General features: G+C 39.8%; 2 protein-coding genes across 2 annotated transcripts; one reads left to right on the top strand and one right to left on the bottom strand.

Annotated features, from left to right (window-relative positions):
• Positions 1 to 63: 63 nt before the first annotated feature.
• LOC138198550 (afadin- and alpha-actinin-binding protein-like) lies at positions 64 to 8,164 on the top strand. The gene is made up of 14 exons (XM_069149999.1): positions 64 to 145; positions 2,116 to 2,230; positions 2,585 to 2,736; positions 3,033 to 3,236; positions 3,564 to 3,674; positions 3,793 to 3,928; positions 4,071 to 4,146; positions 4,492 to 4,672; positions 5,047 to 5,197; positions 5,504 to 5,640; positions 5,938 to 6,111; positions 6,226 to 6,343; positions 6,844 to 6,994; positions 7,107 to 8,164. Exons 2-14 carry the CDS (start codon positions 2,212 to 2,214, stop codon positions 7,249 to 7,251), a joined length of 1,755 nt encoding a protein of 584 aa, XP_069006100.1. The 5' UTR covers positions 64 to 145; positions 2,116 to 2,211; the 3' UTR covers positions 7,252 to 8,164.
• A 603-nt stretch (positions 8,165 to 8,767) lies between these two features.
• Positions 8,768 to 18,819, bottom strand: LOC138198549 (vitellogenin-1-like). Its single transcript, XM_069149998.1, has 34 exons — positions 18,780 to 18,819; positions 17,567 to 17,584; positions 17,215 to 17,366; positions 16,877 to 17,128; positions 16,631 to 16,792; positions 16,397 to 16,545; positions 16,152 to 16,302; positions 15,897 to 16,054; positions 15,648 to 15,813; positions 15,441 to 15,566; positions 15,128 to 15,346; positions 14,827 to 15,044; positions 14,639 to 14,736; positions 14,423 to 14,547; positions 14,240 to 14,341; positions 14,015 to 14,134; positions 13,735 to 13,921; positions 13,331 to 13,424; positions 13,053 to 13,238; positions 12,824 to 12,947; positions 12,534 to 12,744; positions 11,780 to 12,444; positions 11,646 to 11,681; positions 11,458 to 11,538; positions 11,163 to 11,366; positions 10,919 to 11,061; positions 10,695 to 10,830; positions 10,504 to 10,609; positions 10,222 to 10,408; positions 10,040 to 10,134; positions 9,746 to 9,840; positions 9,422 to 9,587; positions 9,065 to 9,214; positions 8,768 to 8,955 (listed from the first exon to the last, which is right to left on the bottom strand). The coding sequence occupies exons 1-34, from the start codon at positions 18,817 to 18,819 to the stop codon at positions 8,846 to 8,848; spliced, it is 5,232 nt and encodes a 1,743-aa protein (XP_069006099.1). The 3' UTR covers positions 8,768 to 8,845.
• Between the last annotated feature and the right edge of the window lie 1,323 nt (positions 18,820 to 20,142).

Raw genomic sequence — 20,142 nt, 5'->3', positions numbered from 1 at the left:
TGGTTGCTAGACAACGAGTGGACCAATTACAGCTCTGTTTAGTGTGCCTACAGTGCTGTGTACTGTCAGTCGAACCGACATGGCTTAAGGAGCTCGTCCTGCGGCCACCTGCAGTCGGGAAATACATGACGAGTTGCTGCAACAAGTAAGTACTCCAACCATTTTCTTATTTATTTCTTTATAAAGTCAAGTTTTTAAACGTCTGCTGTCGTTACTACTGAGGCTGTTTGTCCGGGATAGCCGGCAGCCATACGGCGTCGATGTCAGGATGTTTGAAGGTGGGCGCACTCGGTGGGTGACAGTCGTTACTGCGGACTAAAAGACCTGCATAACCTTTGCTTTCTTTTTATTTCATCATTAAAATCCACAAAATAATTTGCATCCCAAGGTTACTGAGTCTGAGTGGAGCTTAGCGTTGCAGTACAGTTCAAATAAACGCAAGTTAAAGTAGTGTGACAGCAAGCTTTTGTGTTTTTACAACCTCCTCCAGCAATGCCAGACTTGTTGAGATATGTGTGAGCACATTTTAAAGACACATTATTGCTGCTCTCACTTGTCAGGGGAAGCTGTCACATGTGACTTATTTTTTTTCTCGGTTTTGTTCCCAGTGTTTTTGATAAACCTAGTAAATATCAGCACTTTAAATATCTATAACTCATAAAGGCATGCTGTTCAGTTTGTGTTGAAATGGAGAGGGGTTGCTTTACAGTGGTGGAAGAAGTATTCAGATCCATTTATTTGAGTACCAGTACAGCAATGCTAAAAAATATTCCATTACTAGTAAAGGTCCTCTATGAAAAATCTGCAAAATGCAGTCAATGTTTCAGAGTAAAAGCATCATATCATTTTGTATATGACATCATTGGATTATTAATAATGAAGCATCGGTGTGTCAGCAGCATGTTACTGTTATAGCTGCTCCAGGTGGAGCTAGTTCTACCTTATACCTTAGAAACAGGGACAGCAGATCAATTTGAGGGGCCGCCACAATGTTTGGTGAGATATCGGATTTTTGAACATTTATTGAAATGAAACCGTGAGAAGTGCAGATGGAAAAAAAATCACTTGTTAACAACTCATAGACATCTGAAATGTGACCCCCGAGTACGCACAGGTTTTTGGAAGCATCAGAAGACAAAACAGCTGGAAACCACAGGTTTAATCTTTAACAAAGTGTTGTATTTACTTTAAAATCTTGTTATATTACAAATTCAGGGTTTTCCCTGGTTTCTGGAGGGGTTAGGAGTTGTAGGGGGTGGTGGGCACTTATTTGACTAATAATTATGCATTTTCACATAACTTTGGACTATTATCATCAAAATGTTTGTAAAAATCCACTCTGTCATAAACATTAGTAAAACAAAGCTTATAGAGAAGCTAAGCCGGGTCTAGGCTCGTCAGGCTTTGTAGCTGTAGGCTTGCCATCTGTCTTGCTAGACTGATTAAGTATCACTGAAAGGTTCCCTGGATTAATAAGTCACACACTCTCTAAAATGTATGAAAAATATCTTAAAGTTTTTGAAATGGTCTTCACAAGATAAAATTTTTTTTTTTTTTTATTTGCGATTCTCAGACTTTGGTAGCACTTGTCCTAAAATGAGATGCTATAAGTGATGCTCTTCCTTATAAGTAGTATCAGTGTACAGTGTATCTATTTGTTAAAATCACAAGCATTTTGCTGACAGGAGAAGGACAGTTTTGGTCTATGTTTTTGGTTTTGTGTCTCTGGAGACAAATCAGCATGTTGCCCGTCTGGGATTAGTCTGATCAGTTGGTAAGAGCATTGAGATAAGATGGCAGCCTGGTCTCAACCTGTAACCTGTTACATACTCAGCCTGCAGTGACAACAACAGCAACATCAACAATCATATTAAATTTTTATAAAAGACTCTTTAAAAATGCCATATTATGATATAGGGTTTGAAATAATCTAACGGGATGGCTGTTCACTGTCCAGCTGGGTGCCAGCAAGTGAATTTCGAGGATCTGTTGTCCTCGAGGTCAGTCATTTAGGTTGCTGCGAGTTTCCATCTCTCTCCACTGCACGTGTACTACCAATACCTTGTAATCCCGTCAGTGTTGAACGGCCGCTGCTAATCTCATCGTCTATTTCAGGAGCAGACTGCGTAGGTGGATTTTGTGCCGAACTTTGTGTATCCTGCACATGCGGTAGATGATCCAGACACATAGCTGGAAGGCTGGACTGCAACAATGCCAGAGTCTTCCCTGGGTGAGTTTAGATTTTGACATCTTTGAAGACCAGGTAATATGTGCTATGTCTTTTTGTTGGCATCGTCGTCAGTCAGATTAACTGCAGTACAGTACTGCAGCTTTCGGCCTTCAGTTGTGAATACTGTGCGTTCCTCTGCCCTTTATCCAGTGTCTTGTATCAAACATTGTTTATAGAACAGGTTTAATTCATACAAATGACAGATAAATGCTATTCTTAGTTTTTGTACCAAGAGCAACTTCGATTCCTTAAACATTTTACTTTGATGAATGATGCTCCTTTTCTTGTCTAACATTAGATTAGCATAGGGTAATTCACTGTATATGTTTGACAGACTTTTTTTCCCCCCACAAGTCAAGGACATTTGCAGCAGCTCTGATGAATGTAGAACATCCCCCTTGAGGCAGTTTAGCCCGCCGTCGCTGCCACTGAACAGAAATTCCCACATGCTCGGTACCTTCTGTGCAGAGCACAATGTGCAGGAATGTCTGGCACACATCAATCAGGTTGGTAGCCTTACATTATCTCTGTTATAGTTTTAGTTGTTGTACATGCATGTGCTTTTTAGACTAATGCACTATAATGAAATGTACAGATGTACAGGTTACAGAATATATAGCTTCTGGGTTTGGCTGGTAAAACATTTTTCTGTTGAAAGAAGCCTAAACATCATCATAAATAATCTTTATAAAAACCTGAGGAGACAACTTGTTTTCAGGCACTTTTCTGGGACTGTGCAAAGAGTTGCAGAGAAAACTTCCTGTCCTCCTTATCCTTTTCTTCCTCTACTCTCCGCTCACAGGAGGTGTCATCTTTTGGCCTTCTCCCAGTTTGGACCGAGTCCGTTGGCAGCTCCGAGCTGAATATTGTGCACGTGCTAAATTGCATGTATGACCTGATTCAGTTGCACCGCCGGGGCCTCAGAACTTTGGAAAACATGGAAGTGGAGCAGGTCAAGTCTAACAGCAATCTGGACTTCCTGCAGCTCACCACCACTCGTCTAAAGGTACAGCAACTAACCTCATGAATCCTCTGTTATTAATAGTGTATTTAATTAAATTAAAAAAAATCACATGTTAACACCGTTTATTGTAATACAACTTACCAGTGCTGAACGGATGCCGGATGGTGCAGGGATGATAATTAACATGCAACCAATACTAAAATAATATTTGCCCCATTTCCTTGATTTCTTGAGTTTTCCTCCTGTCACTTCTAAAAATTAACTCAACATTATAAAATTGCATTTTATTATGTTGCGTTCAGCAAAAGGTTTTGCTGATAACTCCTACTGTATTATCTTTTAGTCACTGTTTTTTTTTTTTTTTTGTAGGAGCAGCTTGAACAGTCTAAAAGAGAAAACACAGGGCTTCTTGAGAGAGAACGACAGCTACAGCTGAAAGTCAAGACTTTGCAGAACTGCCTGAAAAATGTTAAAGAAGAGGTACTTTGTCAGGTTACTGCCACAGACCAAATGTGGAATGCATCCATGTGCAGGTCTTTGGCCGTGGATTCAGATATATATGAGCATGTAACAACTCGTTTTATTTCCCCCTCACCAGGTGCAAAAACTTCAGAACATAATTGCAAGCCGAGCCACTCAGTACAATCATGAGATGAAAAGGAAGGAAAGAGAATTTAATAAACTGAAGGAGCGATTAAATCAACTTCTAGTTGACAAAAAGGAGAAAAAACAAGGTACAATAGAAACTGTCCTCTGCCTGATTCTTTTCACCAATATCTAACATTTTGAAGTTAAAACAACTTCTTATTTGTAATGGAGAAAATGGACATGTTTTGAGCTGTTTTATTTTCTACATTTGCTTTTCTTGCTTTCCAGCCATTGATGTATTGAACAACATTGGGAGAGCTGATGGAAAGAGAAGCCTTTGGAAAACTGAAAAGACAGAGGCAAAGTAAGTTCACTTCTTTGGCTTTTTATCTTGTCAATACAGCTCTGTGTACTTTGTTCTTCTAAATAAAAAACCTGCTGGGATACAGGAGAAAGAAACAGCATCAAATCAGAGAAAGTACTTAAATTGCCCAACTCTGGAATCTCAAATACGTAGCACATCGGCTCCTTTGTCAGTTTTCTCGGTGACACAATTTAAATTTTTAGCAGAATCAACTTTGGTCGTTAGCTGGCACCGTTGGGTGGTCCTGGCAGCTACATTACTTTTATTCTGAAGAAATGGGACTGTAACTGACTCTATCTTTGTATTTAATCAATTAAAACAGACGTTTGTGTTTTTCCTCCTCAGGCATGAGGGGGAGATGTATAAGTCTCTGCTGAGTGACTATGACACCCGACAGAGGGAGCTTGTCCTGGAAAATGCAGAGCTGAGTAAAGTGCTGCAGCACATTAAAAAAGACATGATGTCCATTCTGAGTTCAAGAAAAGCATCTCTGAAAGGCGACAGACACGAACACGGCGGCGTTCAGGTTGGTCAAGTTGTCTTTTTTCTTTCTTAACATTCACAACACAGTTGCAGAGAAGCTCTTTACACTGCTCTCACTTTGTTGCCTTCAGTTTAAATAAATGAAATCTACAAACTAATACAATGCATTTAGATATTGTACATTTGTTAAAAAAACTTTTACCTTCTAATATTTTCTCATCCAAATTGAATGGAAACAGCTAAAAAAAAAAATATTACTAAGCAGCTGATTAAGTAGACAAATATAATAACCATATAAGAAATGTCACAATTAGAACAACAGCATATTCTCGTCCTAATGCCTGTTACCTAGGCTTTTAGACGTGTTTTCCAGATGAACTACGTATAGATTGCAAAAAATTTTCATCCTCATTTCAGGCTGCCTCAGAGGACGAAGACGAAGACGCGTTTGATTCCAGTAAGGAAAGCGTCGAGCTGTATTGCGTTCACGCCCGCGAGAAACTGACCAACAGCATTCGCCTCCAGTGGAGGAAACTCAAGAGCCACGTTGAAAGACTGGACAGCCAAGGTAGTCATGACAAAGCATGTGCGCTGCTTGCTGCCTACAATCCCTCAATACACTACATCATATTTTATAGACACAAAAATGACCATTGTGTCACTTAGCAACTGACAGCGATGACACAAGACGAGTGTCCAAAGTGGTATTCTACTGCCCGCTGTTGAGTGAAACAATGAGTGTCCGTTATCCAGTGTGGGGAGTGAATGACTGGAGTGATTTTGGACGTTCCAGACCAGATCATTACTTACCGTTAAACTCGATATGTAAAAGATGCATGAACACATAACTGATTTTTTTTTTTTCTTTGTTCAGTATCTTTGGCTCAGATGGGTGAGAGTCAAAACCCTGATATTGTTCCACGAGAGACTCATGAGGAAGAGATGGACAGACTAAAGCTGGAGATCCTGCAGTGCAAAGACTTCATTCAAACTCAACAGCAGCTCCTGCAGGTAAGACTCAATTGACATTGCTGAGACAAAGTACCATATTGATGTATTGAGACATAATGATGTCTTTTTACATACTTCAAGGAGTAGCTTTAATTTGCACGTGTCCGCTGTGTTATTCAACATGACCAAAAAACGGATTCTGAGATGTCTGCTCCTTCTAATGTTAATCTAGGCTGAACGCTGGATTTGAAACCTGCCTAGTTTGTAGCATGAGAGAGATTTTACTTCGAGTACATAAAGGTTCTACAACTACTTTGTGGCTGACCCTCACCATGCCTGTTGTTTCTATTCTCGTAGCAGCAGATAAGCTCTCCATGTGATGAAGAGACTGCATCCCTGCTGAGCAACTGCTACATGCTGCAGGGGAAGGAGCGTCTCGGGGAGGAGTGGAAGACCCTGGAAGAACAGAGGAAGATCTTCGAGAGGGAGAGGAGGAACTTCACAGAAGCAGCCATCAGACTGAGCCATGAGGTGATTAAAATCAAACTTCTGTTTAGAATATAATTTATGGAAGTTATGGGCCAAAATGACGGACTAGGTGGTTAGATTGTTTTTGAAATGACTTGTTTTTGGTTTAACTTGCAGAGGAAGAGCTTCGAGGAGGATCGTGCAACATGGCTCAAACACCAGTTTTTAAACATGAGTCCATTTACAGACGCAAAGAAACCCCTGTTGTCAAAGTCTACAAGTGCCTTTTTTATATGTGAGTGTCTGTTTCTTCTCTATTCCTTTAGTGATATGACCAAGTTCCCTCAGCAGGGGGACACATAACCATTATTGAGATGGTTATGACTTTGATTTTGGCTTTGACGACAAGGCTTTAAATGAAGTGTTTCTAAATATTAGAATCTTCAAAAGTGTTGAATAGTAATGGTAGTTAGCAAACTGAATTGCAGTGGTAATAATAGGTTACTGATCGACTGAACAATGTCTTCATTTGTCATAACCTTGTTATACTGTGATGCTAGGTGCAGATGTCTAGAAACAGACTGAACTGTTTCAAACAACTGCATTAAATAAAGGACATGAGCCCCAAGGACTTTAGTTTACCTTTTGTAAACAGAACCTTTGTTTGTTTGGATGAATGTGTCGTAGAAATATTCAAAAGTAAGTCGAAAGCAGTGTTTAAATGTCTTTTTCCCAGCGGTGTCTTTGTTGTTTTATTGATAGAGATCAATAAATCCTGATCTTATCTGATCTTAGCAACTGAAACGGAGGCAAGTGCAGCGCTGACTCCAGAGAAGCTCATCCAATGTCATTCAGACACGAGTTCCCTCACACCCAGATGTGCTCCGCTCACATCTCCTTCCACAGCTGACCTGTATCGCTCACTTTGCCTTATCCCAGAAAACAGGTACAGTGTCTTCATTCACTCTGTGACTTCCGAAATCCTAAAAATACTGACTTAATGTACCCTCAATGCAGTTGTGGTTCATCCCGCGTTGTCTGTAAACTCTTGTTTCCAGCTCAACAAAACCAAAGAGAAAGACGGAACATGTTGAAGAATCAAGTTTCTTTTGTGGAAACTTTCCAGTCCAGCGCATTCAGTGGAAAGACGGCAAAGACAACAGCAGCCACACACTCACACAGGAAAAGAACAGCTCTATATGAAGCCAAAAACCTTCATTGTTTGAATCCGAATCATTGCTAACGTCCATCAATTATGAAGGATTTGTGTTATTTTAGAAATACATCAGGGGCCAAAAACCTGAAGATAGACTATAAAATGTATAACAGTGGAAGCCAAACAAGAGTTCTGGTAAGCCACTGGTGTGACTCAGAGAATTATTTAATTGTTTCTTCTTCTTTTCTTTGCTTATTATTTAACTTTTAGAGTATGTGGTACATTTATTTATTTATTTATTTATTTATTTATTTATTTATTTATTTATTTATTTATCTATGTGGTTCTGTAATTCTTGCTTTGGTAGTTATGTATGTTTAACATCTCAGTCTGGGGATAGTAGGTTTTGTCAATGCTGATGTGCAGCAGAAAATCATATGTACTGGTGATGAGATGTTGCTCTGTTCTACTTATCGGTTGTGTTATGTTGCCTAAATGTTGACATCTGTGTCACAGCTTTTCAAGGTATTTTAAACTTGTCAGCTGTCACAGCGTTTTAGAATGTTTTAGAATGGTGCTGTTTCTCCCAACGCAATAAGAGACTGGGTAAAATAATAGTATAATTGAAGTATTTTTGAATATCAAAATGTGACTGATTAACATTACTTTAAATGTTGTTAGCTTTGTAGCGGATGGTGTAGGATGTTGCTGTTGAATAATAAGAGAGGCTGTAAAATCGAACTCAACTCACATTATGGGTAGTACATACTGTGGTTAGACCACTGTGATGTTAATATGAATGTACTCTTGTCAACATTTTTTTTTTATTTTTATGTTTGTCATGTGATGGCTTTCTATTTAAAGATAGCCATTAGATACCACAGACTTATGGTCTCCCTGATGATGTGTTCTAGGAAATTTTATATTCTCTAATAATTCATTATACGTTCATAAACACAAGTCGTTTCTTCTCATTTGACTTATATTGGCATCTGTTGGAAAGAGTTAATGATTTTCAACAGTACGGCCTGTCCTGGCAGTTCCCTCACAAAAACGTCCACCAAAAAGGAGAAACTGCGTTGCGGTACCAATTCAATGGGAGTATATATTGAAGAGGTAAATTGTCCATAATAAAATACCTTGTCTATGTCAATATCGACGTGCTCTTAAATATTTTGGAGTTGGACTGTCCTACATTGTGGCCAATATAGATACTGATCAATATCTCTGTCACTATATGTAGACAGAGATATATACTATATACTATACCAGATATATACTATACTATATATATTCTGGGCATTTTTTTGTGGGATTGTGAAAGTCCATCGATACAGTCTTAAGGTATTGCACTGAACACACTGTCTACAGAAAGCTGCTTTCAACATGGATCTATATGAGTGTTGCGAGGATTGTTTGTATTCAGCTTCACTTCTAACTTCATATTGATCTTGCTCATAAGACCAGTTATGACTGTAGTCTGCCACACTAAGCATTTTCTTATTAAATACAGGCAAGCTTCCAAATCAACCCCACCATAATAAACAATTCAGTGCAATAAAGTAGTTTTGAGATGGAGTTTATTTACAATTTTATTGACAACAAACACATGATGTAATTGACTGACATAGGACAGCATTGTTAAGCGCACTGAGCCGTGCAGCTGCAGGCAATGTGAGCCTCTACAGTTTCCCTCAGGTCAATGCTCCTTTCGTAGATGCTCATGCTGTCAAGGGCATCCTGGCTAGCATCTGCACAAGTGAAGGAAAGAAGAGGAATCAGGAACTGTGTATTTTTCTCCACACTTTCATGATCTATGGCTTTAACATGCTGGGCATTTTTTGGGGCTTTTTTACTCACCAACGGGCAGGCATTGGAAGCCAACGTGGACACCGGTGGTTTTCACAGGGAAGCAACCAGGCAGACAACGCAGCACAGGCTCAACAGAGAAGCATCTGGTGCCCTGAACATGCTTCTCCAGCTGCACAGACTCATGCTTCATACGGCACTCTGTAAGAGAACAGTGTTGATATGTGAGGTTCTGATGGACTGAGTGCATCTTTACATGTTTAAAAGACTTACAAGTTGAGACAGGTACTCAGTCCAACACCAACATCACCATTATGTTGGATGACAGTGGAAAAGAGGGAAGGGCATTTATCTGAAAAAAAAAAAATCTCTGTAAAAGTGATTTCCACAATGGTCTTTGTGTCTTACCATTGTTTTCCTTGCAGCTCTGAGCTGGCAGAACCCAGGAATGAGTGAAGCTGACTGCGTTCTTGATCACACGTCCATTGGGTGTACGGAACTCCTGTCTTCTCTCTCCATCAGCCTTTCCACAGATTCCAGCCATCTTTCCCTTCATCCAGTCTACAACTTGTACCTACATTGAAGAAAAGATGACACATTGCAAAACACAAGGTAGGCTGAAGTTGTCAAATTTATCAAAACAGTCTGCTCTCTTTGCCTTTTTCTTTATCTGAGGCCACAGTTTTAAGTCTCTATTCAATGCAATGATCCATAGTTTAGTATTGCTTTTACCACAACTGTGTTGCCGTCAAAGTAGACTTCCTCAAGACCCTTGTCAGGTGCCTGTACAAAGATTCCTGTTTGGTTTCTGGAGATCAGGATATTATCTGTAAAACAAAAGACCAGTTTCATGATATTAAAACTTCATCAAAACCACTAAATCTTAATCCAGGACTGAAGGATAAAATAAAATGTTGGTGTGATAACAAAACAGGCACAACTTCAACTTATTGGCACCATGATTGTCACTTATAATATTAAGTTACTGATGTTAAAGATTTAACGGGATAAAGGCTGTACTGAAACCTGAGTGACGCCTGTATGGCAGCTTGTTGGCGGGTATCTCCTCATTGTTCAATTTCACAATCACATCATTGTCTCTTCGGTGGATGTCAATATCTCTACAAGTGCAGAGATGGAAGCGCTCGTTAGTCAACTTGTGGATCAAAACCAGAGCTTCCTTGTTTTGTTAAGCACCTACAACCTACATGTTTGCAATCTTCACATTGACGTAGTTCTGTTTCGCATGATCCTTCTTCACTAGAACTATGAATTTCAGCTCATCGGTGCCGTCCTGTGCCATGATCTGTTCGCAAAACTGGGGAATCACGTTCTTTATTTCGATGCCGTTGAATGTGGTCACTTCGTCCTTTTGTGCGTCCAATCTGCACACAGCTGCGAAGAACCAAAGAAAACAGCTTTAATCCTTGACTCACAGAAAAAAGTCACTGCCAGTGTATTTAATTTTAAAAATTAATATCAGCCATTACCTCTGTCAGCCCTGGAAAGCAGGTAGTTCATATTTAAGGGGGTGAGACCGTTGATTTCAAGTGGCAGAGAGATGGGAAGATACAAATCCCTTTTAATGACAGTATGCTGTAGACAGAATAATTCTTAGTTAGAATAAACAAAAACCTAAATCTGAGTTCATAATTTGGGAGAACAATTTGACTTTTCATACTTTTGGTGTCTTCAAAATGAAGTCAAGGATCCTTTCAGATTTTGCTACCATGGTGAATGAGAGCTGCTTTGGGCTGTTTTTAGCCTTTACACGAATCAAGTCAGCCAACATGTTTGCTGGGATGGACTTCCACATTCTGCAAAAGAATTTCAAATATCAGACATTTTACATGGTCTGTATATTGCATGTGTGTTGGTTAAGGTAGTATGTATGAAGTTTCGTACTTCTTTGCAAAGCTTTTGAAGGCAGAAGGTATTTTGTTCCAGGACATTCTGAGGCGAGCTGCAGGGCTTGATTTAACAAGACCAGTTTCAGCAGTAATTATGGTGTCATACATCTTGCATTTTTTCCCCCAGGTGATGTTAGCCTGTGAAGAAACAGTAGAAATGATAATAAGTCAGCTGATTTTAAGCCTTGTCATGGTATTTTTATTTTAAGATTTGTATAAAAAGCAAGACATTTTCTTACTGTGGCTTTGTGCTCGCTAAGCAGAACTCCATCAGCAAAGAGCTTCCAGTTGTTATCAGCCTCCAAGGCAACCAGTACAAGCTGAGCTCTGGAGGTAGGTTTGTCCAAGTAGGCAGTGAGTTGGTATCCCTGCATCTTATCAGCTCTTACACCACGGAAGATGACGATAAAGGCAGGAGCCGCTGTATTGCCAAGGAATCTTTTCTGTGTGGACAGTGTTGGTAAATTTGCATAAGTATACCCATAAACCAATCAGTCAAAGTAAGATTAAAGGGGGGGGGGAAAAAAATGTCACCTGGTTGTAGATGGCCTCAAAGCTTGAGCCACTACTTCTGCTTTTGGAAGCAACTTGTGAGTTGGAATGAGAGTTGCGAGGCTACAACAATAACAGAGAAGTTAAGTTTCAGAGTCACCATTGTGACACATGAACACATGTAAACTGTACATCATATTGTCAAAGTATGAAACACCAAACAAATGTACCTTAGTATTGTGTTTCTTGTGGAAATAAATCGCCTGCTGTTAAGAAGAAATACTTTTGTCAGTTCCCATACTGGCTACATGATTGCATTAATATTATTCCCTGCAAAGTTACAAAATAATCTTGAGATATTTACCATTGACACACCAACGCTGGCAGCAGAAGAACTTGAACGAGCACTGAAGAGGGACTGGATGCTTGATGCGACACTAGACCTGACAGACCTGCTGATCTGCGATCTGGAGGTGTTGGGTCTGATGTGCATGGTCTGATGTTGGCTCTTGCTGCTTCTGCTGCTGCGGCTGCTGTGGCTGGGGCTGCTGCTGCTATGACCGTGGCTGATCCTGGTGCTTCTGCTGCTGCTGCTATGACTGTGGCTGATCCTGGTGCTTCTGCTGCTCCTGCTGCTGCTGCTGCTGCTGCTGCTACTGCTGCTACTGCTGCTGCTGCTGCTGCTACTACTACTGCTGCTGCTGCTGCTGCTGCTGCTGCTACTGCTGCTGCTGCTGCTACTGCTGCTGCTGCTGCTGCTCTTGTGCCTGTTGCTGCTGCTCTTGTGCCTGTTGCTGCGACATTTAGTAGAGGATTTGCTTGATTTAGAGCTGCTGGAGCTAGAGGAGGAGGATGAGGAGGAGGAGGTGCCATTCTTTGAACCAGTCAGGATTTGCTTGAGCTTCATCAAGACTGGTCTTCCCTCCTGCATTTCTTCCTCGGTTAGGTTGATCTGTTTAATAAGCTTCTCTGCAGCCTTTGGTCCAGCTTGAACCTCCATCTCCAGTCTATCAATGGCTTCGCCTTCAACTGAAAGTATCATTAATAAATACCATTAATAATTCATTTCAGCACTGTTTCGATAAAATGTACAAATATATTGTTGTCACAGTGCTTACTTGGTTTGACAGAGAGAGCAAGAGAGTGCCTTCCAGCCAGTTTGTACAAGACAATGTCCCTAATGACAGCAGCATTTCCGGTTTCAAACCTGAGACAGACCTTCAGTCCAACACCAACAGGTTTAACACAGTACTTCTTCTTAAACTGAGCTCTTTTGTGTTTGGGCTTGGCAGCTTCCACATCCTGGCGAATGATCTCTGAGGATTGTGACTATAAGAAGAAAGCCATATGAATTACATTGTAAATGTAAACACTATTGTAGGTACCTAAAGCCATGTTTTTAACTTACCATATTATGAGCAGCAGAAGAAGACATGCCATTTGACATGTTTTGCAGGATTTTAGCAGGGATGACGGGAGTGATTCTTTCAGAAGCTTCCTCAATATTTCTTACCACAGCAACAGATTCCATTCTGTTGAAGAGAAACAATGATGTAATTATATATTCTGTAAAGGTAATACATCTGTGGTGTGATGCTTAATATTTTCTGGGTACACAATTAGTTAAAAGGGCTTACTGCATAGCCACAATGCTTCCAGGCATAGCAACAGGAAAAGCTTCGATCTTAAAGTGACCCTCATTGATGTCAAGTCTTGCAGTGATTTTGGCTGGCAGAATGGAGTTCAGTTTAACTCTAGATACCAGGGTAGCCTGTAATTTGGCAGTGTTTATCCCCATCACAGCAAAGGTGTTCACAGCAACACTAGAAGAAGCGGACATTTATGTGTTACACTTTATGATGATGTGAAATATTTTGCACACATTTTGCATTTTAGTGTCAGACATTGGGCCTACCTTGGTCTGATCTCAGTCTGAAGCTGGAGGTTTGTCTTCAGAAGGCTACTGAGAAGGAAGTTTTCAGGCAGAGCTGGGTTTGCACTGGCCTTGACTATGGAAACAAATAAACTCAAAGCTCATCTCTTAGCAAAGTACTTATTATGCCCTCGGTTACACCATTAAATCATTTATGTTCTATATTAAAAGCCAACTTCCTTTTTTCCTTTTTTTGGTTTCGTTTTAGAAGTTTGCAAAGAATGTCTTTGATATAGATTTAAAAAAAACAAAAACATAAGGCTTTCTAAGATATTGTCAATGTATTTTTACCAATTAAGATGGGCATAAGTTAAAGATAGAAACTTGGGATGGGTTGAAGATGTAAAAAGCTGAACTGTGATTGTTTTCGTTTTTGTTCTACTCACCTGTAACTTCCACAGCAGCCACAGCAGCAGTGTACAGACTGAGCTCCATTGGAAGACCAGCTGCAGTGGGCATGATACGCCGCACCTCAGTAGCCAGCAGAGCCCTAGAAAATTGGAGGGAAGTTCCATACAGCACAGCTTTGAAAGCGTCTCTACCAAGCCCCTGAACAGCAGGCCCAGTGACAAGCTGTAGGGTAAAAATGTTTATCATAAATAGTGTTCCTTACAAAATCATGACTAAATTGGTCATTAGTTTGATAGGTTGTTGTTTGAATCATACCGCAATGATGTTCTCAACCATTTCTTTGTTGACGTTTGCAAAGGCAATTTCTTGTCCGAAGAACTTGACATAGATGGAGGCCAGAGGTTTGGAGGTGGACAGAGACTTCCAAGTAGTGAGCTGTGGACAGAGCAAACATACAAACTGATCAGTCACCTTCTGTTTTTGTATCATGTGGCAACATATCCTTGTAATTGTGACTTGATGGTGCTCCCAGTTACTTACAGTCCTAATGATACGCCTCATCTTGGTAATCCTGTCAACATTGTCAAGAAGTTCTGGGTTTTTCAGAAGAGCCTCCTGAAGGCCCTCGGTTTTCACTCCAATCTAGGACAAAATTAACAATGTTAAAACAATAACTTTCAAATTGGTTATTGACTATTTTGACAGATTTTCATTTCCCTTTACCTCCAGAACATCAGCAGCACCTCCAGCCATGAAGGCACTGGTCTTAGCCAATACAGATCTGGGCAGAAGTGTGGCAGCATCATTGATGTAGAAAGCACTGGCAGCAGCACCAACCATCAAGGAATCTGACAAAGAGTGGGGTAAAATGCATTGAGTTGATGCTACAGCAAAAAGGAAACTTGAGGTAACTTAGACCAGACATGACATGGGCCTTACTGCTGTAGATGTCTGAATGGAGGGCTCTGCTGTAACGTAAGCTCAGTCTGCCCAGCTTTAGGCCCATGATTCTTAAGGCGACGTTGCAGGCTGCAGCTCTGCAATGAGAGCATAAGAGAGCTGACTAAACATGGATGTATTTATGTGGATTGACTTGATGATGATTAGGGATGAGAGAGTGCACTTACAGTGAGGCGTGCATAGGGTATGTGCTCATGGTCAGGGACTTCATGTGAGAATAAGAGAAGCTTGCAACCTGTAGATTATTCTCGCTCCTCACAACCTTGGCAACAAGTGTCACCAAACCCATTGAAGGCCTGGTCTCAAACAGCACGATGCATGCAAGCATACGGAGCTCTGGGTGAAGAGCTTTGTCTATGTAGAGCTGAAGAGCTAATTCCTGGACCTAATTGAAAGAGCGAACTCAGTATGGAGTTCTGTGTGGAAAACTAGAAAGGTTTGAAATCGTCTTTAATGTTGAGGATTTACCTGTCTGGGCGCCTGCTTTGCGATGTTCCTCAGGGCCATGATGGCTTCAGCATGGACTCTCATTGGCAGTTGTGCAGCTGCAGTGCCATGTATGGGTAAGAGCTTTGTGATTGACTTGAGGCTAGAAGGCTGTCCAGCATTTCCCAAAACCTTCAGCAGCAGGAGGATGTCGTCAGTCTCAGCCTTACTGGCAGCCTGTGCAAGAAGGTCCTGGATAGGCTGTGGGAAGAAATGAGACATTAAGATCCCCTTTTCTCATCCATAAATTTCCCCTTGACTTTGAAGCAACATGAAAAGAACAAGGTTATATCACCTTTATGTGTTCAACAGGGCAGACAGGCTTCTCAGCACAGTATTTGAAAACCATGGTACCGTAGCCAAGAAGGATGATCTCACGCAGAATTGGGTTCTCCAGTATCTTTCTATTGGTTGACAGGATCTGTAACAGTGTGAATATAACAAATGTGCCATATCTCCATTCTTATTACCGACAGACTAACTTGCTTCAGGGTTTACCAACCTCAATCTGCTTGAGGGCGTCAATGTCTGCCATCACCATGTGGAAAGCTGCAATGAAAGCCTGGACTGTTTCAGCAATAGTAATTTTATCAGTCAGGTATTTCTCTCTGATGAATCTCAGAGCAGCAGTAGTTCCAATGGCAGGGACAGCATCCAAGATCCACCATCTGAAAAAGCAAAGAGGAAGTAAGTGAAACTATACACATATTTTTGTTCCATGTTAGTCAAATGTTTCAGCAGTGAGAGTCACCTGTAGGCAGGCCTTTCCATGTTGTCGGTGAAAACCTTTTCCAGGTCTTCGTACTTGGCTGCACGGACGAGCTGAACTAATTCCAAAAACTTCAGAGGGGCATCCTCATGGACTCTCTCCGTATTGTGGGTAACCAGGTGATTCAGAACCTCCATAATCTAAGAACATAAGAAGGAGATGTCATTACATAGGGTATAGATTCACATGTTTTTGTTCATGACTTCACTAATCGTTTAAAGCAGTCTGAAACAATACCTGGGTCTGTACATTGGTGATCCTGACGAGCTGAATTGGTGTCTGAAGAAGCTCAGTGGAGAATTCATACTTGAGAGATCCACGGTCAAGATACTCAGCCTGCATGGCTACCATAGGTTCCATTTGCTCATGAAGGAATTCCAAATATTGCCTTAAAAGAAACGCAAAAAAAGGTTAAGTTACAGCTCCGTTGAATCCAAATACTGCTATTTGTACACTTCAAGTAGGCCTATCTACTGGGTTACCTGCTCTCCATCTGCGCATCTCCGTTCTTCTCGGCGAAAGGTGAGAACTTGATTATCTCATTGACAGTTACATTCCGGATATGAATGCCAGTACCCATGGGCTTCAAGATGTAATCGTATGCCGTGACACCTCTCAGGTTTTTAGAATCCTGTGAAGACACCACAAAGTTGCTTGTTCATGCAACATTCAACTTTCACAGATTTATGCATGATACAAAATGGGTTTAAACCTACTTGCTGACACTTGTCACATTTCTCAGTGTAAGCCAACCCAATGTCCATCATGATCTTTTCTTGACAGTGGTTCATGTCCCTGGTCTTTGTCAGATGGATAAGGTCAGCCTTTTCATCTTCAGTGATGGCATACGTGGTCTTGCACATACCCTGAGTTCCGACCTGTTAAGCAGAGCTCATATTTAGTTGGGAGATTCAACTCTGTGGATTTCCTGTATAATCAGTACCATATGATCTTTGACCAACCTCCTGCATCTCATAGACATTCTGCGTCCTCTTGATGTTGAGCTGAAGGACATTCAGGATACCTCTGTGGATGTTCAGCACCATTGTTGAGACTTTCGCAGGGGCAAACACTTTTCCCACAACACCACTGGAGTATTCAAACTTGATGGGAGTCTGAAGCTCAGGTGCCAGAAGTGAAGTCAGCTTGGTCGCTAGGATGGAAGAAGTGTTCGGCCAAATCCCACTGTACTCATAGAGCTCAGGTTTCATAAGCTATAATATGAAAATAAGATTTATTGTAGATAGTTTGCCTTTCAAAGGTAACATGCTTCTTGCTTGCGCATAATTTTGATCTTTACCGTCATGAACATGTTTTGGCCTGCAGCTGCACTGATCATAACTTTGGTCCTGATTTTTAGTCCGGCTCTTCCCAAACCCTCCTCAGGCAGACTGGCCAGGATCATTGCCTCATATTTGTACGCATAGGTTTTACCGGCAGCAAACTGAGGAGCTGTAAACACAATTTCACACAGTCAAAGGTATTATATATTCTTCCTAAACTATATGAGTAATTTATGAAATGACATGAACGATAAGTTATGAAACATGTTGCATTTCACAGGGATAATTCACTTTTGTTTAACTTTAGCTGCAGTAAATGTTGCATAATTTAAACTGTCCTTACAGATTACAACAATGAATTCAACTTACCAAATGGAGTTTGACCGGCTGAAAAGGAATATAAATAAGATAAATAAAACAGTAAACACAAGGTAAAAATATATTATAAACTTCTGAACATTTTAGTTTTTTTTTTTTTAATGAATTTGGATAAAAAAAAAAAAATTAAAAAAAAAAAGCTGTATAAGTGCCTTCGAGGGAGAAAGCATAGACAATAAGTAAAACGTGGAAAAATGTAAAATTACAGAAAATCCTAATTAAAAGCAAGCACAAAAGTACTTACAGGACACTCCCTCTACACTGATTGCCCAAACCACATTGTAATTGCCTTGATTTGACCAAGTGGTTACATAGATAGTCAGATAAAAATGATGAACAACTGAGCTTGATGGATGGGCAAAGTTTCACTGGAAATGAATTTGATCTGGCTGGAAATCTTTGTTGCTCCATAAACAAGACAATTTGTATTTTTCTTATAAACGTACAGTAATTTATCTGTAGGATTTGTAAATGGCTTTCTCTTTTATCGTTTGTCAATTTTCTTATCGTTCCTCCAAAGGCTTAAACTCTTTGTAGTAAATTGGTCACAATATTAATTTACATTATACTCTGTATTATCATACACAGTTTAATATTAAAACAGCAAGCATTTCGGTCATAATTAAAGTCAACCAGCTGAGTCCATGTGTGTTAAAAAACACAAAAAGGCATTACATAATGTTCTCTGATTTGTAAAAGTATTTTCTACTTGGGTATAAATAATATTGCATTAGATAAAGCAGTTTTCTCTGGTAATATGAAGGTGTTTAAATGTAGCATGCTACTCAACAATTAACTGAAAATGTCACAGCAAATAATGTATTTAATGGCACTTTATAATTGGTCTTTCTTTTTTTAATCCAGTTATACAAATCCAGTTAGATACACTAATACTGCAAGGCTGCTGCACATTGTATTTAATTATAATTATATATAAGGATAAATGCTAATGAAACAAAGACATAAGAGTCTTGTCAAGTCAAGTTATAAAATGCACAAGTAACTCTCATCTTTCTTATATGAGGATTAAGCCAGTGTGCTGTGATAAATGTCATTCAACTGGCTTTTTCATTGTAAATTACTATCTGAAAGGCATGTATTAAAGATATACAAAAACAAAATCTACTAAATTTTCTTATTAAATAGTGGTCAAAGCTCCATTATTAAAAGACAAACACTTTCCCCAAAAAAGGATCATATTTACCCACAAAGGCCACAGCCAAGGCAAGCACAACCACTCTCATGGTTGCTGGGATTGTGAATGTTTGCAGCGACTGGCAGCCTTTTAAAGGGAAAAGTTGTGTTGACAAAGCCCACCTGTGATGTCATGAAGGTACAGTATGATATGAACCCTGGCATGTTTGATCCTTGCACTCGATTAGATTGATTACTCATTAATGTTAGATTCAACCAAATTCAGGTTTGGTTTTGACAGTGTGTGTATCAGATATTGAAAAGTAAGGGTTACCTGACCTTGTTCTCTTCAAATATGCCAAGTTAATCATGTTTCAAAGTGTTTACTTTGTGTCCCGATTAGTCTGACAGCAACGCTTAAAATTCAGTCTAATATACTTTTCTGACAGTCACTTCCTTTTTCAATTTATTTCATTTTTATTTATTTAGCACCACTTCACATAGTAAGGTCCTTATAACAAAATGCTACATTTGAGATATATATATATATAACCATGCAGTTTTCCCACAACTGGAGTTTAAATGAGTAAGTCTCCTCATTTTATATCTAAACAAATAACACTCATGACTTTCTTTGTTCTGAGGGTATGATCTAAAGTCCTTATTTAAAGAAAAAAAAAAGATTATAACAAAAACTGTATTAAATATTTTTTATTTCATGTTTGTAATCATTCCTACAGCCTGTGATTTACTGAAGGTGTTTACTAGGGTCATTGTAGGCTCTCCATATTCATGACAATCATTCATTCATTTTCTTGTGAATGCTGTGAATGTCTGTGGCATCTCTCCATCATATTGTTGAATTGTAGTTTCAAAGTTCACATCAGGGCAGTGTGACTGTGACTGTTTGCTCACATTATTTGCAGTGGTCGTGGTGACCACTGAGGTGATGACATTTTAGCAAATCTGTTTGCTGTGTTTGAAAAAGTTTTACTGTGAAATGGAAATAACCAATGTTATCATTAATTGACAAAGCGTGTGTTAGTTTTGGCTATGTCTATTTCTTTAAAAAAAAATTCCCACTTAAACTATCAAGAATGAACTGAAGTTGTTGGTTGCTTTGATAAAACTTGCATCCTATTTTCTTTGTGTAACCTACATTAGTTTTACCAGCAACTAAAGGGTTAACTCACATGCAATACTGACATTTACCAGAGAGGCGCGTGCACCTCGGTAGATGAAGCCTTCTCCCCGGGAGACAACACTTTATACCTCGAATGAAACAGCAGCATCATGAGCTACACCACTGAAGAATCTCATTTGGTTGATTTTTGCTCACTGCTTTTGAGGAGCTTTATTTATTTGATCGTTAACCAGACCGACTCCAAAGGAAAACATTTCTTTTAAGTCTGAGAAGAATCTCCGGTGAGTGA

This window comes from Embiotoca jacksoni, unplaced genomic scaffold (assembly GCF_022577435.1).
Source record: "Embiotoca jacksoni isolate LCO1_2020_lvr unplaced genomic scaffold, fEmbJac1.0.p SCAF_16, whole genome shotgun sequence".
Classification (NCBI taxonomy): domain Eukaryota; kingdom Metazoa; phylum Chordata; class Actinopteri; family Embiotocidae; genus Embiotoca; species Embiotoca jacksoni.
The sequence above is the reverse complement of the archived record's forward strand: the minus strand, read 5'-3'. Positions and strand labels throughout refer to the sequence as shown.